This window comes from Aedes albopictus, chromosome 3 (genome assembly GCF_035046485.1).
Source record: "Aedes albopictus strain Foshan chromosome 3, AalbF5, whole genome shotgun sequence".
Classification (NCBI taxonomy): domain Eukaryota; kingdom Metazoa; phylum Arthropoda; class Insecta; order Diptera; family Culicidae; genus Aedes; species Aedes albopictus.
This window is the reverse complement of record NC_085138.1, coordinates 138,357,499-138,373,106: the sequence shown is the minus strand read 5'-3', so window position 1 is coordinate 138,373,106 and position 15,608 is coordinate 138,357,499. Positions and strand designations below refer to the sequence as shown.

Genomic DNA, 15,608 nt, shown 5'->3' with positions numbered 1-15,608 from the left:
GTGCTGATCCAGTCGTACGCAAATATGAGTGAAAAATCCTTTGTCTTTTCGCAAGTTACTCATTCGCTGTGTACTTTCGTTTAAGGGTGAGGACGCAACAACCCCAGCACACAGCATCTTTATGTAGAGATCACGCTTATGAACTTATCCACGATGACGTCACACGCCAACTGACAGCATGCTGTGAAACGGTAACTGCGGCCCGTGTTTACTAAAATCACTGCTCACATCTTGCATCCGGCGAGATCCGGTGAACATCCAGTGAACTTTCGGTCGCTGGATGTTCATGAATGTGTCATTTTTTGTAAACAATGCCCGCAGTTACAGATGAAAAGAAGAAGCAATCCAGAGGAAAAAGAAGACCGTGGATAAGTCCATACACATACATTAGCGCAAACACTATACAGTCGAGTCTCTTACTAAACGAATTCCTATGGACTTATCCACGGTCTCCTTTTTCCTCTGGATTGCTTCTTCTTTTCATCTGTAACTGCGGGCATTGTTTACAAAAAATGACACATTCATGAACATCCAGCGACCGAAAGTTCACTGGATGTTCACCGGATCTCGCCGGATGCAAGATGTGAGCAGTGATTTTAGTAAACACGGGCCGCAGTTACCGTTTCACAGCATGCTGTCAGTTGGCGTGTGACGTCATCGTGGATAAGTTCATTAAACGGACTCCTATTAAACGAACTCCTACTAGACAGGGGTGAGCGTTATAGGAGACTAAGAGCTTATGGGATTTCGGCATTTTGGGGGTGTGGCCTATTATCTCGGGTGTATTAAAAGTTAACGCAATACTTTCTTCGGCAAAGTTTTAGGGCTTGATAAGATCTACCATTTAGAACCTTGGTTCATATGATTAGTTAGCAATTTGGCCGCTAGAGGGACCATCAACAATTTGATGCTAAATTGCACTACAGGAACCATATTAGGTTGTCAAGCAAACGTTATGATATGCGACCCTGATCATTTGGAAGGATAGTGTCTTCGGGAAAGTTGTTGAGTACGCCAATAACTTACTGACGTAAGTTGCGAAGTTCGAAATTCCTCCACTGGGCGGCGCTAGTGAGCAAGTAAATTTTCAAAACCTCATATCTCAGAATCCCGATAACTTAGGAAGATGGTGTCTTCGGCAAAGTTGATCAGTATGATAAACTTACATAAAAATAATCACTTGTTTCGCAATTCTGCCACTAGGCGGCGCTAGTGAACATGCAAATTTTAGAAATCTCATAGCTCAGAATCCTGATAACTTAGAAAGTTGGTGTCTTTGGCAAAGTTGATCAGTATGACATAAACTTACATAAAAATAAACACTTGTTTCAAAATTCTGCCACAAGGAGGCGCTAGTGTACTTGCAAATTTTGAAAATCTCATATCTCAGAATTCTAATAACTTAGGAAGTTGGTGTTTTCGGCAAAGTTTATCAGTATGATATATACTTACATAAAAATAAACACTTGTTTCGCCATTCTGCCACTAGGCGGCGTTGTCTGGGTTTTTTCGTCTTTTTCGATTTTTTTGGCGGTTTTTCGGCTTGGCAAAACTAGTGTCGCTCCCCCCGATAACATAGAAAGTTGGTGTCTTCGGCAAAGTTGATCAGTATGACATAAACATACATAGAAATAAATACTTCTTTCGCAATTCTACCAATAGGCGGCGCTAGTAAACTTGCCAATTTTAGAAAACTCATAGCTCAGAATCCTGATAACTTAGAAAGTTGGTGTTTTCGGCAAAGTTGATCAGTATGACATAAACTTACATAAAAATAAACACTTGTTTCAAAATTCTGCCACTAGGAGGCGCTAGTGAACTTGCAAATTTTGAAAATCTCATAGCTCAGAATTCTGATAACTTTGGAAGTTGGTGTTTTCGGCAAAGTTGATCAGTACGATATATCGTCGGTTTCCTGCAATAGGGGCACAACTCAAAATTTGTCATTTTTGAGATTTTGAAGGCAAATGATGAAAAACTATGTAAACTTTCATCTCACAAAGACCCGTTCCGAAATTCGTTGAGAAACGCGAGATTTTCTCATTTTCACAAATTTTCCGCATTAAAGGCACAACTCAAAATCAGTCAACTTTTTCAATAGTCGTTGAAAAATAGTAATCGGAAATTCATGAAACAGATAGTCCGTCAGTCCCTTTCCATGATACAACAATCAAAATTCGTTTACTTCTGTCAAATGATGAGAGAAATAAGTGAACATGCAGAAGGTGCTTCAACATTGCTAATTTTCAGACGCTCATTCTGAAAATTCACATTTTTTGAGTTGTGCCCCTATTGCAGGAAACCGACGATATACTTACATTAAAATAAACACTTCTTACGCAATTCTGCCACTAGGCGGCGTTTACCGTTTTTTTCGTCTTTTTTCGATTTTTTTGGCGGTTTTTAGCTTGGCAAAACTAGTGTCGCTCCCTCCGATAACTAAGAAAGTTGGTGTCTTCGGAAAAGTTGATCAGAATGACATGAACTTACATAAAAATAAACACTTGTTTCAAAATTCTGCCACTAGGAGGTGCTAGTAAACTTGCAAATTTTAAAACTCTCAAACCTCAGAATCCTGATAACTTAGGAAGTTGGTGTCTTCAATTGTTTCGCAATTCTTTAAGTTTTTAATTCTTTTAATTCATCTAGTAGTTTCAGCTGGCATACTCTTAAAAATTCCACTGAGGATTCCTTTCGAGTTCGACTGACATCAAGGTAAACAACTAATAAAATATGCATGCTGCCCAGGGGCAGAATTTCAAACCAAGTATCTGATTGAAGAAAGATTACAGTCTCTCCAAGATTGCAGAATTCTGAGCTATGAGATTCTCAAAATTTGCGTGATTACTGGTGCCACCTAGAGGCAGAATTCTGACACAAGTGTCCCATTTTGTGCAAGTCTATGTCATACTGATTAACTTTGCCGAAGACACCAACTTTCTAAGTTAGCAGGATTCTGAGCTATGAGATTTCTAAAATTTGCATGTTCACTAGCGCCGCCTAGTGGCAGAATTGCGAAACAAGTGTTTATTTTTATGTAAGTTTATGTCACTTTGATTAATTTTTCCAAAGACACCAACTTTCTATGTTATCGGGATTCTGAGATATGAGGTTTTGAAAATTTACATGCTCAGTAGCGCCACCTAGTGGTAGAATTGCGAAAGAAGTGTTTATTTTTATGTAATTTCATGTCATACTGATCAACTTTGCCGAAGACACCAACTTTCTAAGTTATCGGGGGGAGCGACACTAGTTTTGCCAAGCCGAAAAACCGCCAAAAAAGTCGAAAAAGACGAAAAAAAAACCGGTAAACGCCGCCTAGTGGCAGAATTGCGAAACAAATGTTTATTTTATGTTTATGTCATACTGATCAACTTTGCCGAAAACACCAACTTCCAAAGTTATTAGAATTCTGAGCTATGAGATTTCTAATAGTTGCGAGTTCACTAGCGCCTCCTAGTGGCAGAATTTTGAAACAAGTGTTTATTTTTATGTAACTTTATGTCATACTGATCAACTTTGCCAAAGACACCAACTTTCTAAGTTATCAGGATTCTGAGCTATGAGATTTCTAAAATTTGCATGATCACTAGCGCCGCCTAGTGGCAGAATTGCGAAACAAGTGTTTATTTTTATGTAAGTTTATGCCATACTGATCAACTTTGCCGAAGACACCATCTTCCTAAGTTATCGGGATTCTGAGATATGAGGTTTTGAAAATTTACTTGCTCACTAGCGCCGCCCAGTGAAGGAATTTCGAACTTCGCAACTCATCGTCAGTAAGTTATTGGCGTACCCAACAACTTTCCCGAAGACACTATCCTTCCAAATGATCAGGGTCTTGAGCTGTCGCATATCGTAACGTTTGCTTGACAACCTAATATGGTTCCTGTAGTGAAATTTAGCATCAAATTGTTGATGGTTCCTCTAGCGGCCAAATTGCCAACTAATCATATGAACCAAAGTTCTAAATGGTAGATCTTATCAAGCCCTAAAACTTTGCCGAAGAAAGTATTGCGTTAACTCTTAACACACTCTAGATAATAGGCCATACCCCCAAAATGCCGAAATCCCATAAGCTCTTAGTCTCCTATTAACCTTCACATACCCGAACCCCGACAACTCATTTTCAAAATGCTGGTATTTCGTTATTTTCATCCGATTTTTTTGAAGTCGCCCTCAATCGATCATAAATTGGTGCTAGTTTATTACACTCAAGCGGTCATGTAACATCCGGAACCATTCCGGAGATATTCCGGATTGTACTGGGGTCAGGGGGTGGGGGAGGGGTTCTGTTTTGCCAAATGACTAAAAGTGATTATTTCGTGTGTTATTGTGTTTGAGAGGCCTCCGCGGAACCTGTTTCAGGTATTCCGGAGCGGCCATATCAGTTGCTTCATAGTTCAATTTTTTCAGCTCCGTTCTCTTGAAATCATGAAGTTTGATATGTCGCACGGCATGTTTTGGTTGCAAACCAGAAATGTCCCCGATGTCACCTCCGTGGAACCTATGCTAGATGTTCCGGGGTAGCAATATTAGTTGATACAGACTTCAGGGAAACATTCCTAACTCAGTCATTCGAAATCATGAAGTTTGATATGTCGCACGACATGTTTTTGATGAAAACCAGAAGTGTCCCCAATGAGGCCCCCGCGGAACCCGTCACGGTGATCCGGATGGGTCAACTTATTCAAATCTGATTATCGCAGATGTATTTTATTGTTCGCAATGAAAGTTCCACTGAAAATCGATGGTTCAAACACAATAACACACGAAAAAATCATTTTTTGCCATTTCGGCACCCTCCCTGACCCCAGTACAATCCGGAATATCTCCGGAATGATTCCGGATATTGCATGGCCACTTGGGTGTAATAAACTAGCACCAATTTATGATCGATTGAGGGTGACTTCAAAAAAGTTGGATGAAAATTGACGAAATGCCAGCATTTTGAAAATGAAATGTTGGGGGTCGGGTACGTGAAGGTTAAGAGGATTCCTATTGCGCCCCCCGACCAGTGATCTTATAAAAGTCTCGACTGTATTTTTGATACGGAAGAACGCTAGAAAAACCGACCGAAACACTGATTCGCGATAAACCCAAACTTGGAAGTCAGGCGCGCGAGTGCAAATCGAATGCAACACCTCCGCAGCTTAAGGATATAATTTTCTTTCAATTGCTTTCAATCACATTCAATCAAATTTTATTTTCAAAATAGTACTTTTATGGCTGGATAAGGTCTTCAGGAGTTGATTGGTTCGTCGGACAAGCACGAAAAAAATATTAACTTATAAATTAAGAGACATTTTGTGAAAATTGAATTATTTGACAAATGATAATTTTTAGAAAATATTGCTGTGTGCATTCAAAATGCAAATATCAAATGCGGGAGCACCAAATGCGGCAAGATTTTCTAACAAGTAACCCGATGTCAGTGGGAGCTTTCGAATCCTAGGTTGGCGGTGATATTGGCTATGGTTGCTACGTTGCCTTTGGTAACATGTGTTACCGCGTTTGAAGCGCATTTGGGCACCGTTTGCATCTTGAACGCACACAGCAATATTATGTTTTAAGCATGAAATTGTTTTTAAGTACATAGTATTTGTACCTATCATAAAGGTAGGTATATATGCCTTCATCGACAAAAATATGTTTTGAAAAATGTTCTAACAGTGTTAAGTTTTTTTTATTAATTTATCTTAAATACGGTTTTTAATATGTAGCACCTTTTTTAGTTTTTGTTTCCTAAACATTTGAAATTATTTTTAAAATATTTTTCAAACATGGGCGTATTAAAGAGTACATATATCTTAGTTCATTTTGCTATGAAAATTATAGGAAAACTTGATTTTATTTAGAAATTGTTAACAATTATAAGGTATCCCATATACGTAACCAATGAATATTTTGACAAAAATTTTAGAGATCCTGTATGACAATGACCTCCTTATTGTATCCTAATCCAAAAAAGTTTAATTCATTAGGATTATTTTATTAAAAATCATCAAATACTGCAAAAAAATGGAATGTCGCATTTTTTATGGTCATACTGTAAAAGAAGTCCAATTGGACGCTCTAAAGAACAACAGTGCACAATGGGTCCAGAGCCGTGTTTACGAAGACAAAAATGTTTGTGCCTAAACCATAAGTTTTAGATACATGGTGTCCTTGGAAAACTTTCTTCTTATTTTTCGACCTTTTTTCTCATCATTGTGAAATTAGGGTGGTCCCTCTAGTTTCGCGGATCCAAACATCTGCTTTTTAATAGTTTTATGTACGTTCACAACATGTTCTACAAAGTTGTGAGAAAACTTATTTGGAGCAAGTTTGCCGAAGAAACCATTAGTCTATCTCTTATGGTTCCTAACTTATATTTTTTTAACAGATTCATGTTAGGGTGATCCATGAATTTCAGTTTTCCTGAAATAACTGTTAATTCGTTCGTTTCTCGTAAATACTTTGTTCCAAGCACTTTTAGAACTATCAACGACGCATATTTTTTCCAAATAAAAATCACTTTTTTTTAAATGTCATATCTCAAAAAGGAGCGAATGGATTTTCAATCTACCGGTTGCATTGGAAAGCTCGTACTCTGTTCTATTTATGGTGAAAAAACTGTAGGTACCTTTATTGTTTAAAGCTTTTAATTGAATTTTGAAAATACGATTTTATTCATGGAAAAGCAGTTGTAACTTTGAAAATCGATGAGATACAAACTTGGCGTCTTCGACAAAATTGTGAGTTTTTGGCTGCTATAAAAGTGCCCAGAACAAAGTATTGCGAAAAAATCAACACATAAAATTATATTGAGTAAAAACAGATTTTCATATGAAAAATGACACATTTCAAGCTAATTCAACTCGTCTCAATTTAGAAAGTGGACATTTTTTAAAGCGTAGGATGTCTATGATAGTGTAAGCCCTTCCAGAGAGTGGAGAGGGTTTTCATGCAAATAAAATATAAATTTTTGCATAACTAGAAAAAAGAGTACGGCCGACTGTTAATAGGCCGAAGTTTATAGAGCTGAATGAAGAATACTATTAAATTTTCCTTATGGATCAACTGCTAAAATTTACAACATAGGGTAGCGAACCACTTGGGCAGCGGCCGGTAGTTGGGGCACTCTTCGCTATAACTCAGTCAATACAAAACCAATTGACTTGAAAACGAAATTTTTGAATTGTTCAATTTGTTCTCAGGGTGAGAACATTAACATTAAGAAAAATAACAAGAACATTATAAAACTGAGAAATTATCATAAGTTCTATGAGAACAGAAGATATTCAAAATCATAACTAAACCAATCTTAAGTGTCGTAGTTAAAGATCCAAAATTGAAATGGGGCAATACAAAGTTTGCCGGGTCAGCTAGTATATAAATAAGGAAATTAAATCACTTCATTGAATGTTTGAACTGCCCTAGATAAATATTTTTTTGGAAAGGAATCTGTACATGATCAAACGGCTATACAAGGGATAGACAAAATGATCGGGACAGGCAAAATTTTCACTTTCCAAAAAATGTTCAACTAGCTGTAACTTTTCGAAAAGTGCATCAAATATTCTCATTTTTTTACTGTAAATTCTTCAACTAGTAGTGTATCAGTGGACAAAGTTTGGAAATGATCGGACAATTCTTCACGAAGTTATGAAGATTTTTGGAAAAGATAAAATTATCCGATAGCCAACTTTGAGCTGTTATATCTCCGGATTCAATGAGCCGATTGCAATGAAATTTTGACCATTCATGACTTATATAATGAACCCTGGAAAACATTTGACTTAACTTGAAATTTTTAACAAGCGAAAAAGTTATAGCGATTTTGTTTTTTTTTTCACGATTTTTTAGTAAATTGGTCTATTTTTAATATGCATCCCATTACTTTTTCAATTTATTGGTGGCTATGTTGTTACTTTCCTTCAAAACGCATTTATATATAGGTCAATTGGAGGGAAACTAAATGAACTATAATTTGCATCTTGAATTTTGTAACGATGTTGATGTTTTGGATAATTTGTTGTTTTATTAGAAAAATAATCCAATCGTTATAATTTTCTTCCGTGTTAAGAATATTAAGTTAAGTCAATGGTTTTTCATAGCTCATTATATAAGTCTTAAATGGTCAAAATTTCATTGCATTCAGTTCATTGAATCCGGAGATATAACAGCCCAAAGTTGGCTGTGAGATAATTTTATCTTTTTCAAAAATCTTTATTGCTTCGTGAAGAATTGTCCGATCTTTTCCAAATTTTGTCCACTGATACACAACTAGTTGAAGAACTTACAGTAAAAATTTGAGAATATTTGATGCACTTTTCGAAAAGTTACAGCTAATTGAACATTTTTTGAGAAGTGAAAATTTTGGATGTCCCGATCATTTTGTCTATCCCCTGTATATACAAATATTAGTGTGAAACATTTTAGCAGGCACTGTAATCAATCAGTCCTTATAGGAAAGAATCCCGAATATTAGAATTACGTTTCAACAACATCGGGTGTACATCACAACAACATGTTTGTCGAATACTACTTGAATCGAATGAAATACATTGAAATAACATCATAATAACGTTTTTGTAACATCTTTTTCCAAATAGCATACAACGATGTAATTGTTGTTTTTGAATACCTGTTTTAACCTTCCGTAACTCGCGCGGTTGACTACCTGCGTCAGCACCACGCTAATGCTGAGTACAAAAAGCGAGATTTTTTCAACGTGTTGTACAAAATACAACAGCGCGATCGCTCGAGGGTTAAACATAGGTATAACAATAACAAAGTTTTGGTGCAGTTTCTTACTCCAATCTAAATATGTTGATTTTTAATGTATCGCGGAGTCAAAATCAGCGTTTTTAAGTGAGATTAAGCTGATACGTAATCTTAACGTATTCTTAACATACTTCAGCCCAAAGGTTATAACTATGTACTGCTGATGTTTTTCATATCATCTTGAACTGAAGGAAGACAATGATACAAAACCCTAGTGCAATAAACGTTCAACTTACGTTACTCTAACTTGTGGTTGGGTTGATAAGATTTTTCAGTGGCTTGTTATTGCCAAACATAGTTAAAACATGATTTTAACATATGATGTGTTCAGATTCGATTATAGTACTATACTACAACATCTTTTTCAAATTGACCTTTCAAAGATGTTTTCTGTGTTACTTGGGTACATATACACGTTACACGCGAGACTTCCTGGTAACACGTACTTCAACATCGACGCCCAACAACGTGGACGACGACGCTCACCGAGAAAGACGCCGGCGGCAGGCCAACACGCCACAGCGATCAACCGCCGCGATCGTTGAACCACGGAGGAGATGACACAGCACAGCAACAGCCAGGCGAACCAGCGAGTCGACCCCAGACGTCCAACAACGTGGACGCCGATGCCGATGCGATGGATTTATGCTGATTTATTAAATTGAATCGATAAAAGGGACAGTTAGGGAAAAATTAGTTTAGTTCGTATTGTATTGTAACAGTGTAGAGTCACGATTTAAATTTAATAAATGGTTTTTTTATTATGAATGTTAGTGAACATCCATAGCTTACATATACTATATACATATAATCCTCAATCTCACCCTCTCAACGTTCGGTTCTTGAGAAGTTGCGCATTGAAGAGGCAAACAATGGAAAATACAACAACACAGTGACCTACAGTTTTGCTCAAACAGCATCATATTAAACAAGAAATCATAACACCCATGCTCTTTAGGGCTGTTCATAAACCAAGCAGACTTTTTGAGGGGGGATGGTGTCTAGCCAAAGTCTACACTCCATACAAATTTTAAATTTTTTGTAAGAACAAAAGTCTACGAGGGGAAGGGGGATCTGAAATGGCCAAATTTTGGTCTACGTGGATTATAAACAGCCCCTTTGCCCCATCTAATTGCAGAATCTGAGAATTTAACAGCTCGCCATACAAACATCCAGCTCATTATTACAATCCTAGTACTCCACCGATCGTATTCCATTATGGGTAACAACGACCATCGCGATATGATCTTCATTGCTGCAGCCTTTCATACCCATATTGCTAGGATTTTTTCAGATCACTACTTGGCCGCATCCGCTCCCCCCGGAAACTAGTCCTAAAATGACCACTCTAGGGTGAAATCGTCGGGTGGTCCCAAAATATTCAAAAATGCTTTCCGGTGGTCATTTCTCGAAATTTACCACCGATATTGATGGGGTTCTTCTGAGTTCTGTATATGGCCATATTCGCTCTCCCGGAAACCTGTTTCGGAATGGTCGGTCACCCTATTGTTAAATCACATGATACTAAAATAGAACAGTCAACAATGCTTTCCGTAGACAGGGGCTCTACAGGGTTTCAGGAGCGTTTCAGTTGGTCTCAGAGGCGTTTTAAGGGACTCAGGAGCTGTTCATGGTCTCAGGGGTGTTGCAGTGGGTCTCAGAGGGGTTTTTGGAGGTCTCAGGGGCATTACAAGATACCTCAGAGGATTTCAGAGGGATCCAGGGGGTCTAAGGGGCGTTGCAGGGGGTCTCAGTGGGTTTCAGGGGTCCCCAGGGTTTAAAGTGATTCCCAGGAGGCCTCATGGGCGATTCAGGGGGTTCCAGGGGACACCAGGATGTTTCAAGAGCGGTTCAAGAGGGCTACGAGATCTCAGGGGCATTTAAGGAGTTCCAGTCCAGGGGATTTCAGGACGTCTCAACGGCAGTTTAGTGTGTCTAAAGGGATATTAAAGGATGTTCCAAAAGGTCTCAGCCCAAGTAACATTTTAAGTTTTGTTCGGCTCTACAAGAGATCTTCATGACCAATTTTATAAAACTTACAATAAAACTGAATCATACATCAAAACCTCTTGATAACCTCTTTAAGAGCATCTTCCGGCTAAGTGGACCACTCTCGGAGAGGTTTTGCAAACCGCATTAAAAGTAGCAATAAACCCGTTTTAAAACCTAGTTGAAAAATTCTCGATTGTTGTTGTTTTTTTTTTCAACAAAAACTATGACAGCTCAAGATGCAGAGAAGCTTCTTCGATGGCACGTAAAGTTCAGGAGGATACATCATTCGTAAGTAGAAAGCGATTATTTCAAAGCAATATTTCAGTAGTTATTGTGCTGGTAGCCTTATGCGCATTCGAATTTACCGTGAATATTGGGGTTGCAGAATCATAATTTTAATGCGCTTCGAAAATAGTGAATATTATCATCTTGGAATGAAATAAATCAATTTGTGAATTTAGTAAAACTATGTCGAATCACAGAAAAACTCAGCAGAGAGAGTTTATTTATGTGAGCATGTTATGGAAATGGTGGCAAAGTATCAATTCATTGCTAATTTGAGCAAAATGAACTATTTTCCATTCACGTTAGCTAATTCTTCAATATGGCGACAACTATAATCAGTGAAAATGAAACGAAAGGAAGTTTACTTTTATGATGACCACAATAAACCTAGCAGTGTCGCAGTTCTGGTTTTCCGTCAACAGATGTCGTTACTAATCGACCGGATCGCCATCTGTTGAGAGTTTCAACAGTTTTATTGTGGTAATAATGATTGCCAGAAGGTTTACATATCGGAAAGTTTTGTTTACTCTTAAAATCTGTCTTCATGGATATCTTCAAGTATACTATAAAACATTTTATCAATGGTTTTTATAAAAGCAGTCATAAAACTGTGAGTTTTAATTATTGCTGTAATAAAACCCTGATAAAATCAAAGAAAACCAATCAGCAATGAAATTGTTACTTGGGAGGGACATTTCAAAGTGTCTCAGGAGCGTTTCAGAGGGTCGGTCTCAGGGAATTTCAGGATGTCTCAAAGGCGATTGAAGGGATCTCAGGAGGTTTAAGTGATTACCAGGAGATCTGAGCAGGCTTCAGGGGGTCTCAGAGATTTTCAGAAGCGATCTAGAAGTTTCAGTGGACTTCAGGCTTTCAGAGGGTAAGGGGAAGTTAAGGGAGTTATTGAGGGATCGAAGGGGTCCTTTATGGCGCGTATTTCAGATGCATTTCAGTAGGTTTAAGGTTCGGTCTTGACGCTCCGTGAATACCCCATGAACGCCTCTTAAACAACTTGAAACGCCTCTGAAAAGATTTTAACCCCTTTCAAACAAAAAAAAATTAAATAAAAAACATGTAGCCTCAAGTATAGCCTCCTGATATCCACCTGGAGTTCCTCGCACATAAAACAGCTCAAAACCGCCTTAACCCCTCTTGAATTTCCCATGGAGCACCTCCCTCAAAAGCACCCCTGAATCCCCCAGGAACCTCCTCCTTTAAATCTCCCCTGAAACTCCCGTTGGCCTCATCTCAAATCCAAGGGAAATCTTGAAAATAAAGCTGCTGGACTCAAAAACTAAATGTTCTGTCTCACTTTTAGGGGGTTTGATCATCTTTCCCAAAAGCTTGAATAACGCGTTGTCGTAGTGAAAAACTACGAATTTTACAATTATTCAAAATTTCAAATCTATCCCCTCTCCTCCTCATATAGAAAAGGAGGGTCGAAACATCTGATTTATTTCTGATTTATAAGTCGGAAACAAGCAGAAAAACTTAAATTTACAGTTGTTTTTGTTGGACCGTGGAATCAGCAAACATTTTTTGCTCGGGATTAGCAATACAGTGTTAACCCTCTAATACCCAACCCCGCCTATAGACGGGGTATAACTTGAGAATTTTTGTAATTTTTTGTTTCGTGGGAAATATTTTTTTTATATTTTTGGCCGATATTTAGGACTGTTTTGTATATCTCAAAATGGGTTTTGGTGTATTTTAAAGCGTATTGACATTTTTTTTTAAATCATTGAAAAAATTATGTTTATTCACCTTCTAGAAGTCATTGTGTATTTTGTATTTCAAATGCTTTTCAAATCATTTTATCCTAGTTTTATAGTTTAAGGGAATCGAATACACTCTTAAATTATTTTCCTTAAAAGTACACGGAAAATAATTTTTTTATGAAAAAAAAATAAAATAAAAATATTTCAACAATAATCATAAAATCTAAAAATGTTTTTGTCTCAAAAAATCTGTATCCTAAACAGGCTTCCAGGAAAAATATAAAACAGTGAGGATGTTCAAAAATAAAAATTAGAAAAATCACGAAATCGAGAATTAAAAAGAATCTTCTTCCAAAACATGTTTAAATCGATTTTAGATGACGAAAAATGGTATTTAGATCAAAATCAAAAACTTGGGTTAATCGAACATCTTTGGTTATGTACAAATATAGTACCATAGAGTTTCACAGAGTATTTAGCAATGTCGCAAAAAATAGTCTTATATTTTCATCCCTTTAGTTTTGCTCAATCATCTCTCATGTGTATGCAAAGCAGCATGAATCAATTGCACTGTTCCAATACGAAATCCATACAGTTAGCAACTGATAACGAATGATGAACGACGATCTATGTTTATATCTTCCCAGCTTTAATAGTGAATCACCAGGCCAGGAGATTACGAGTTGTTCTATCGTCCAGCTCAAGAAACGCTGATCCTAATCAGTTTGAGTCGTGAGGCAGGCGAGGAAGGTTGCAACTTGGAAGATGTTTCGAATTCGCTCTACATGGTAAGCTTGAGTGATGATAACGACGTTGAGATTTTGCTCAGTAGGCATAACTTGATTACTCTACATTCTTTCTACAGGCTACTGGGAATTATGCTGGTGGCGCTGCTCGGTGCGCATTCAACGGAAGCTTACCTATGCATGTGCTACCCGATGAGCTGCGTACTGATCCACCCTAATACGGACTTTTTCAACAATGCTGAGAATTTCTGCTCCAGTTTCCGTACGGCAGCCCACGATATTTCCATCATTAAGCTGATGGATACTAAACTGTCTCCGGAGGCGTTCAATAAATTTCCGAACATGACGACGCTTGAGATTTTTCAAGGTCAGCTCGAGAAAATTGACTCCGAGACGTTCAGTGCAGCAGGAAATTTGCAAAAACTGCTGATCAGAGGAAACAGTCTGACGAAATTGAATGATCATACATTTAAGGGTGCCGACAAGTTGAGAGATTTGATGATCTCATCCAACCCTTTGAGCAGTATTGAGGAGAATGCTTTTGCCAACTTACGGCAGCTGGAAATGCTGATTTTGGCTCACGGTGAACTCACGTCGCTACCGAAGAAAGTGTTCCAACACAATCGAATGCTGAAGATTATTTCCCTGAATGGCAACAAACTGGAATCTATTGACTCTGAGGTGTTTGTTGGTCTGGATGACCTCACGAAGCTCGAGTTGCCGGAAAACAATCTGAAAGTGTTCGATTTCAAATCGCTGAAGGCATCGGTTATTGTGATGAATAACAACAGTTTGACCGATTTGACTATCAACGAGCATTGCAATACAATGTACGCAAGCAATAACGAAATTCAAACAATCACAGTGTTGGGGAACAACCTTAGTAAACTTTCAGTGATCAATAACAAAATTCGCAACATTAACAATATTACCAAAGCGAAAAATTTGACCAGTTTATCTTTGGGCAGCAATCCTCTGGATCCAAATACGTCATTCAGTTCGCTTACCTCACTTGAAGAGCTGATGCTGCAGTCCACTTTTCTGAACCTCACCGAGAACACGTTTGCCGATATGAAGCAACTGAAAATTCTGGATCTCTCTTACAACAACTTAACCGAGGCAAACTTCAGAATTCTCGGATCCGTAAGTTCACTGCAAGTTCTGAGTTACGTAGGCAATCAGATCGCCAGCTTCAAGTACATCGAAGCACGAGAATATCTGCCTCGACTCCGCGTTCTTGAGATATGCAAGAACGGCTGGAACAACACGTACTTCGAGACGAACATCCTGAGAATGCGTCGCTTCCAGCTTAGCCCAGATGTGCACGGCTTTTCGTCCCACTTCCTGTTCCGAGATGACTACATCAGGATGTGCTCCGAGAAGCTGATCGACGACTACAACTACAAAGACTACGTGGAGCAACCGATCGATGTTGAAGACGAAATCAGAGCATCCTACCCCAAAGAATTGACCACGACATCCACTTTCACCACCACAACGACGACAACGACTACACCAGCCCCTACAACGACCACTAAAGCCGCTACCACGACAACGGAACGACCGGCAACGGCAAAGGCCACCGGAGAACGAACCACCGACTCTCGGTGGTTGGTTTAGGTACTCTGGTGTTCGTTGCCTACCGTTGGAGAAGGCATCAACTCGGTGCAAGACCACTGGCCGTAAGCACCGAAACGGCCGATTCAGTACGATTGATATAGGTTTTTTTTGTAAAACCTTATATTTGTAACTTATTTGTTATTGTCTACATAAAATACAAAATCTTCTAATTCTATTGAGTTCTCGTTAGTTTCAATTAGATAGCTGAAATAGATGCTTAATGATTTTATAATACAACTTTTAGTGTCCTTATTAATATTTTTAAATGTAGGATAGACAAAGTCCTCCGGCTCAAGTCTGGAAAGACCAAACCCGTAGATCATCAGCTGCCTTCGTTAAAATCTCCAGATATCCCTGACTCGTTGACAGCGAAACAATTTATGTATGGTTGTATCGAATTCCCCTGGACATACTTCGCAGTAGGGATCTTCTACCACTCCACGAAGAAATAGCAGCTCACGATGCTTGATTTTTTTGTGCA

At 38.2% G+C, this 15,608-nt stretch overlaps 2 protein-coding genes across 2 annotated transcripts in view; both read left to right on the top strand.

Moving 5' to 3' along the window:
* The window catches only part of LOC115270104 (protein artichoke-like), a 40,377-nt gene extending 26,898 nt beyond the window's left edge, over positions 1–13,479 (top strand). The window contains exon 3 of the mRNA XM_062859536.1: positions 13,409–13,479. Within this exon, the coding sequence (XP_062715520.1) occupies positions 13,409–13,414 (6 nt within the window). The 3' untranslated portion in view covers positions 13,415–13,479. The remainder of the gene's footprint in view (positions 1–13,408) is intronic.
* On the top strand, positions 13,409–15,364 carry LOC109408414 (leucine-rich repeat-containing G-protein coupled receptor 4). Its single transcript, XM_029879756.2, is given in 3 exon segments — positions 13,409–13,549; positions 13,627–15,104; positions 15,107–15,364. Coding segments are annotated over 3 exon segments (1,623 nt in total). The 5' UTR covers positions 13,409–13,526; the 3' UTR covers positions 15,229–15,364.
* The last annotated feature ends 244 nt before the right edge of the window (positions 15,365–15,608 follow it).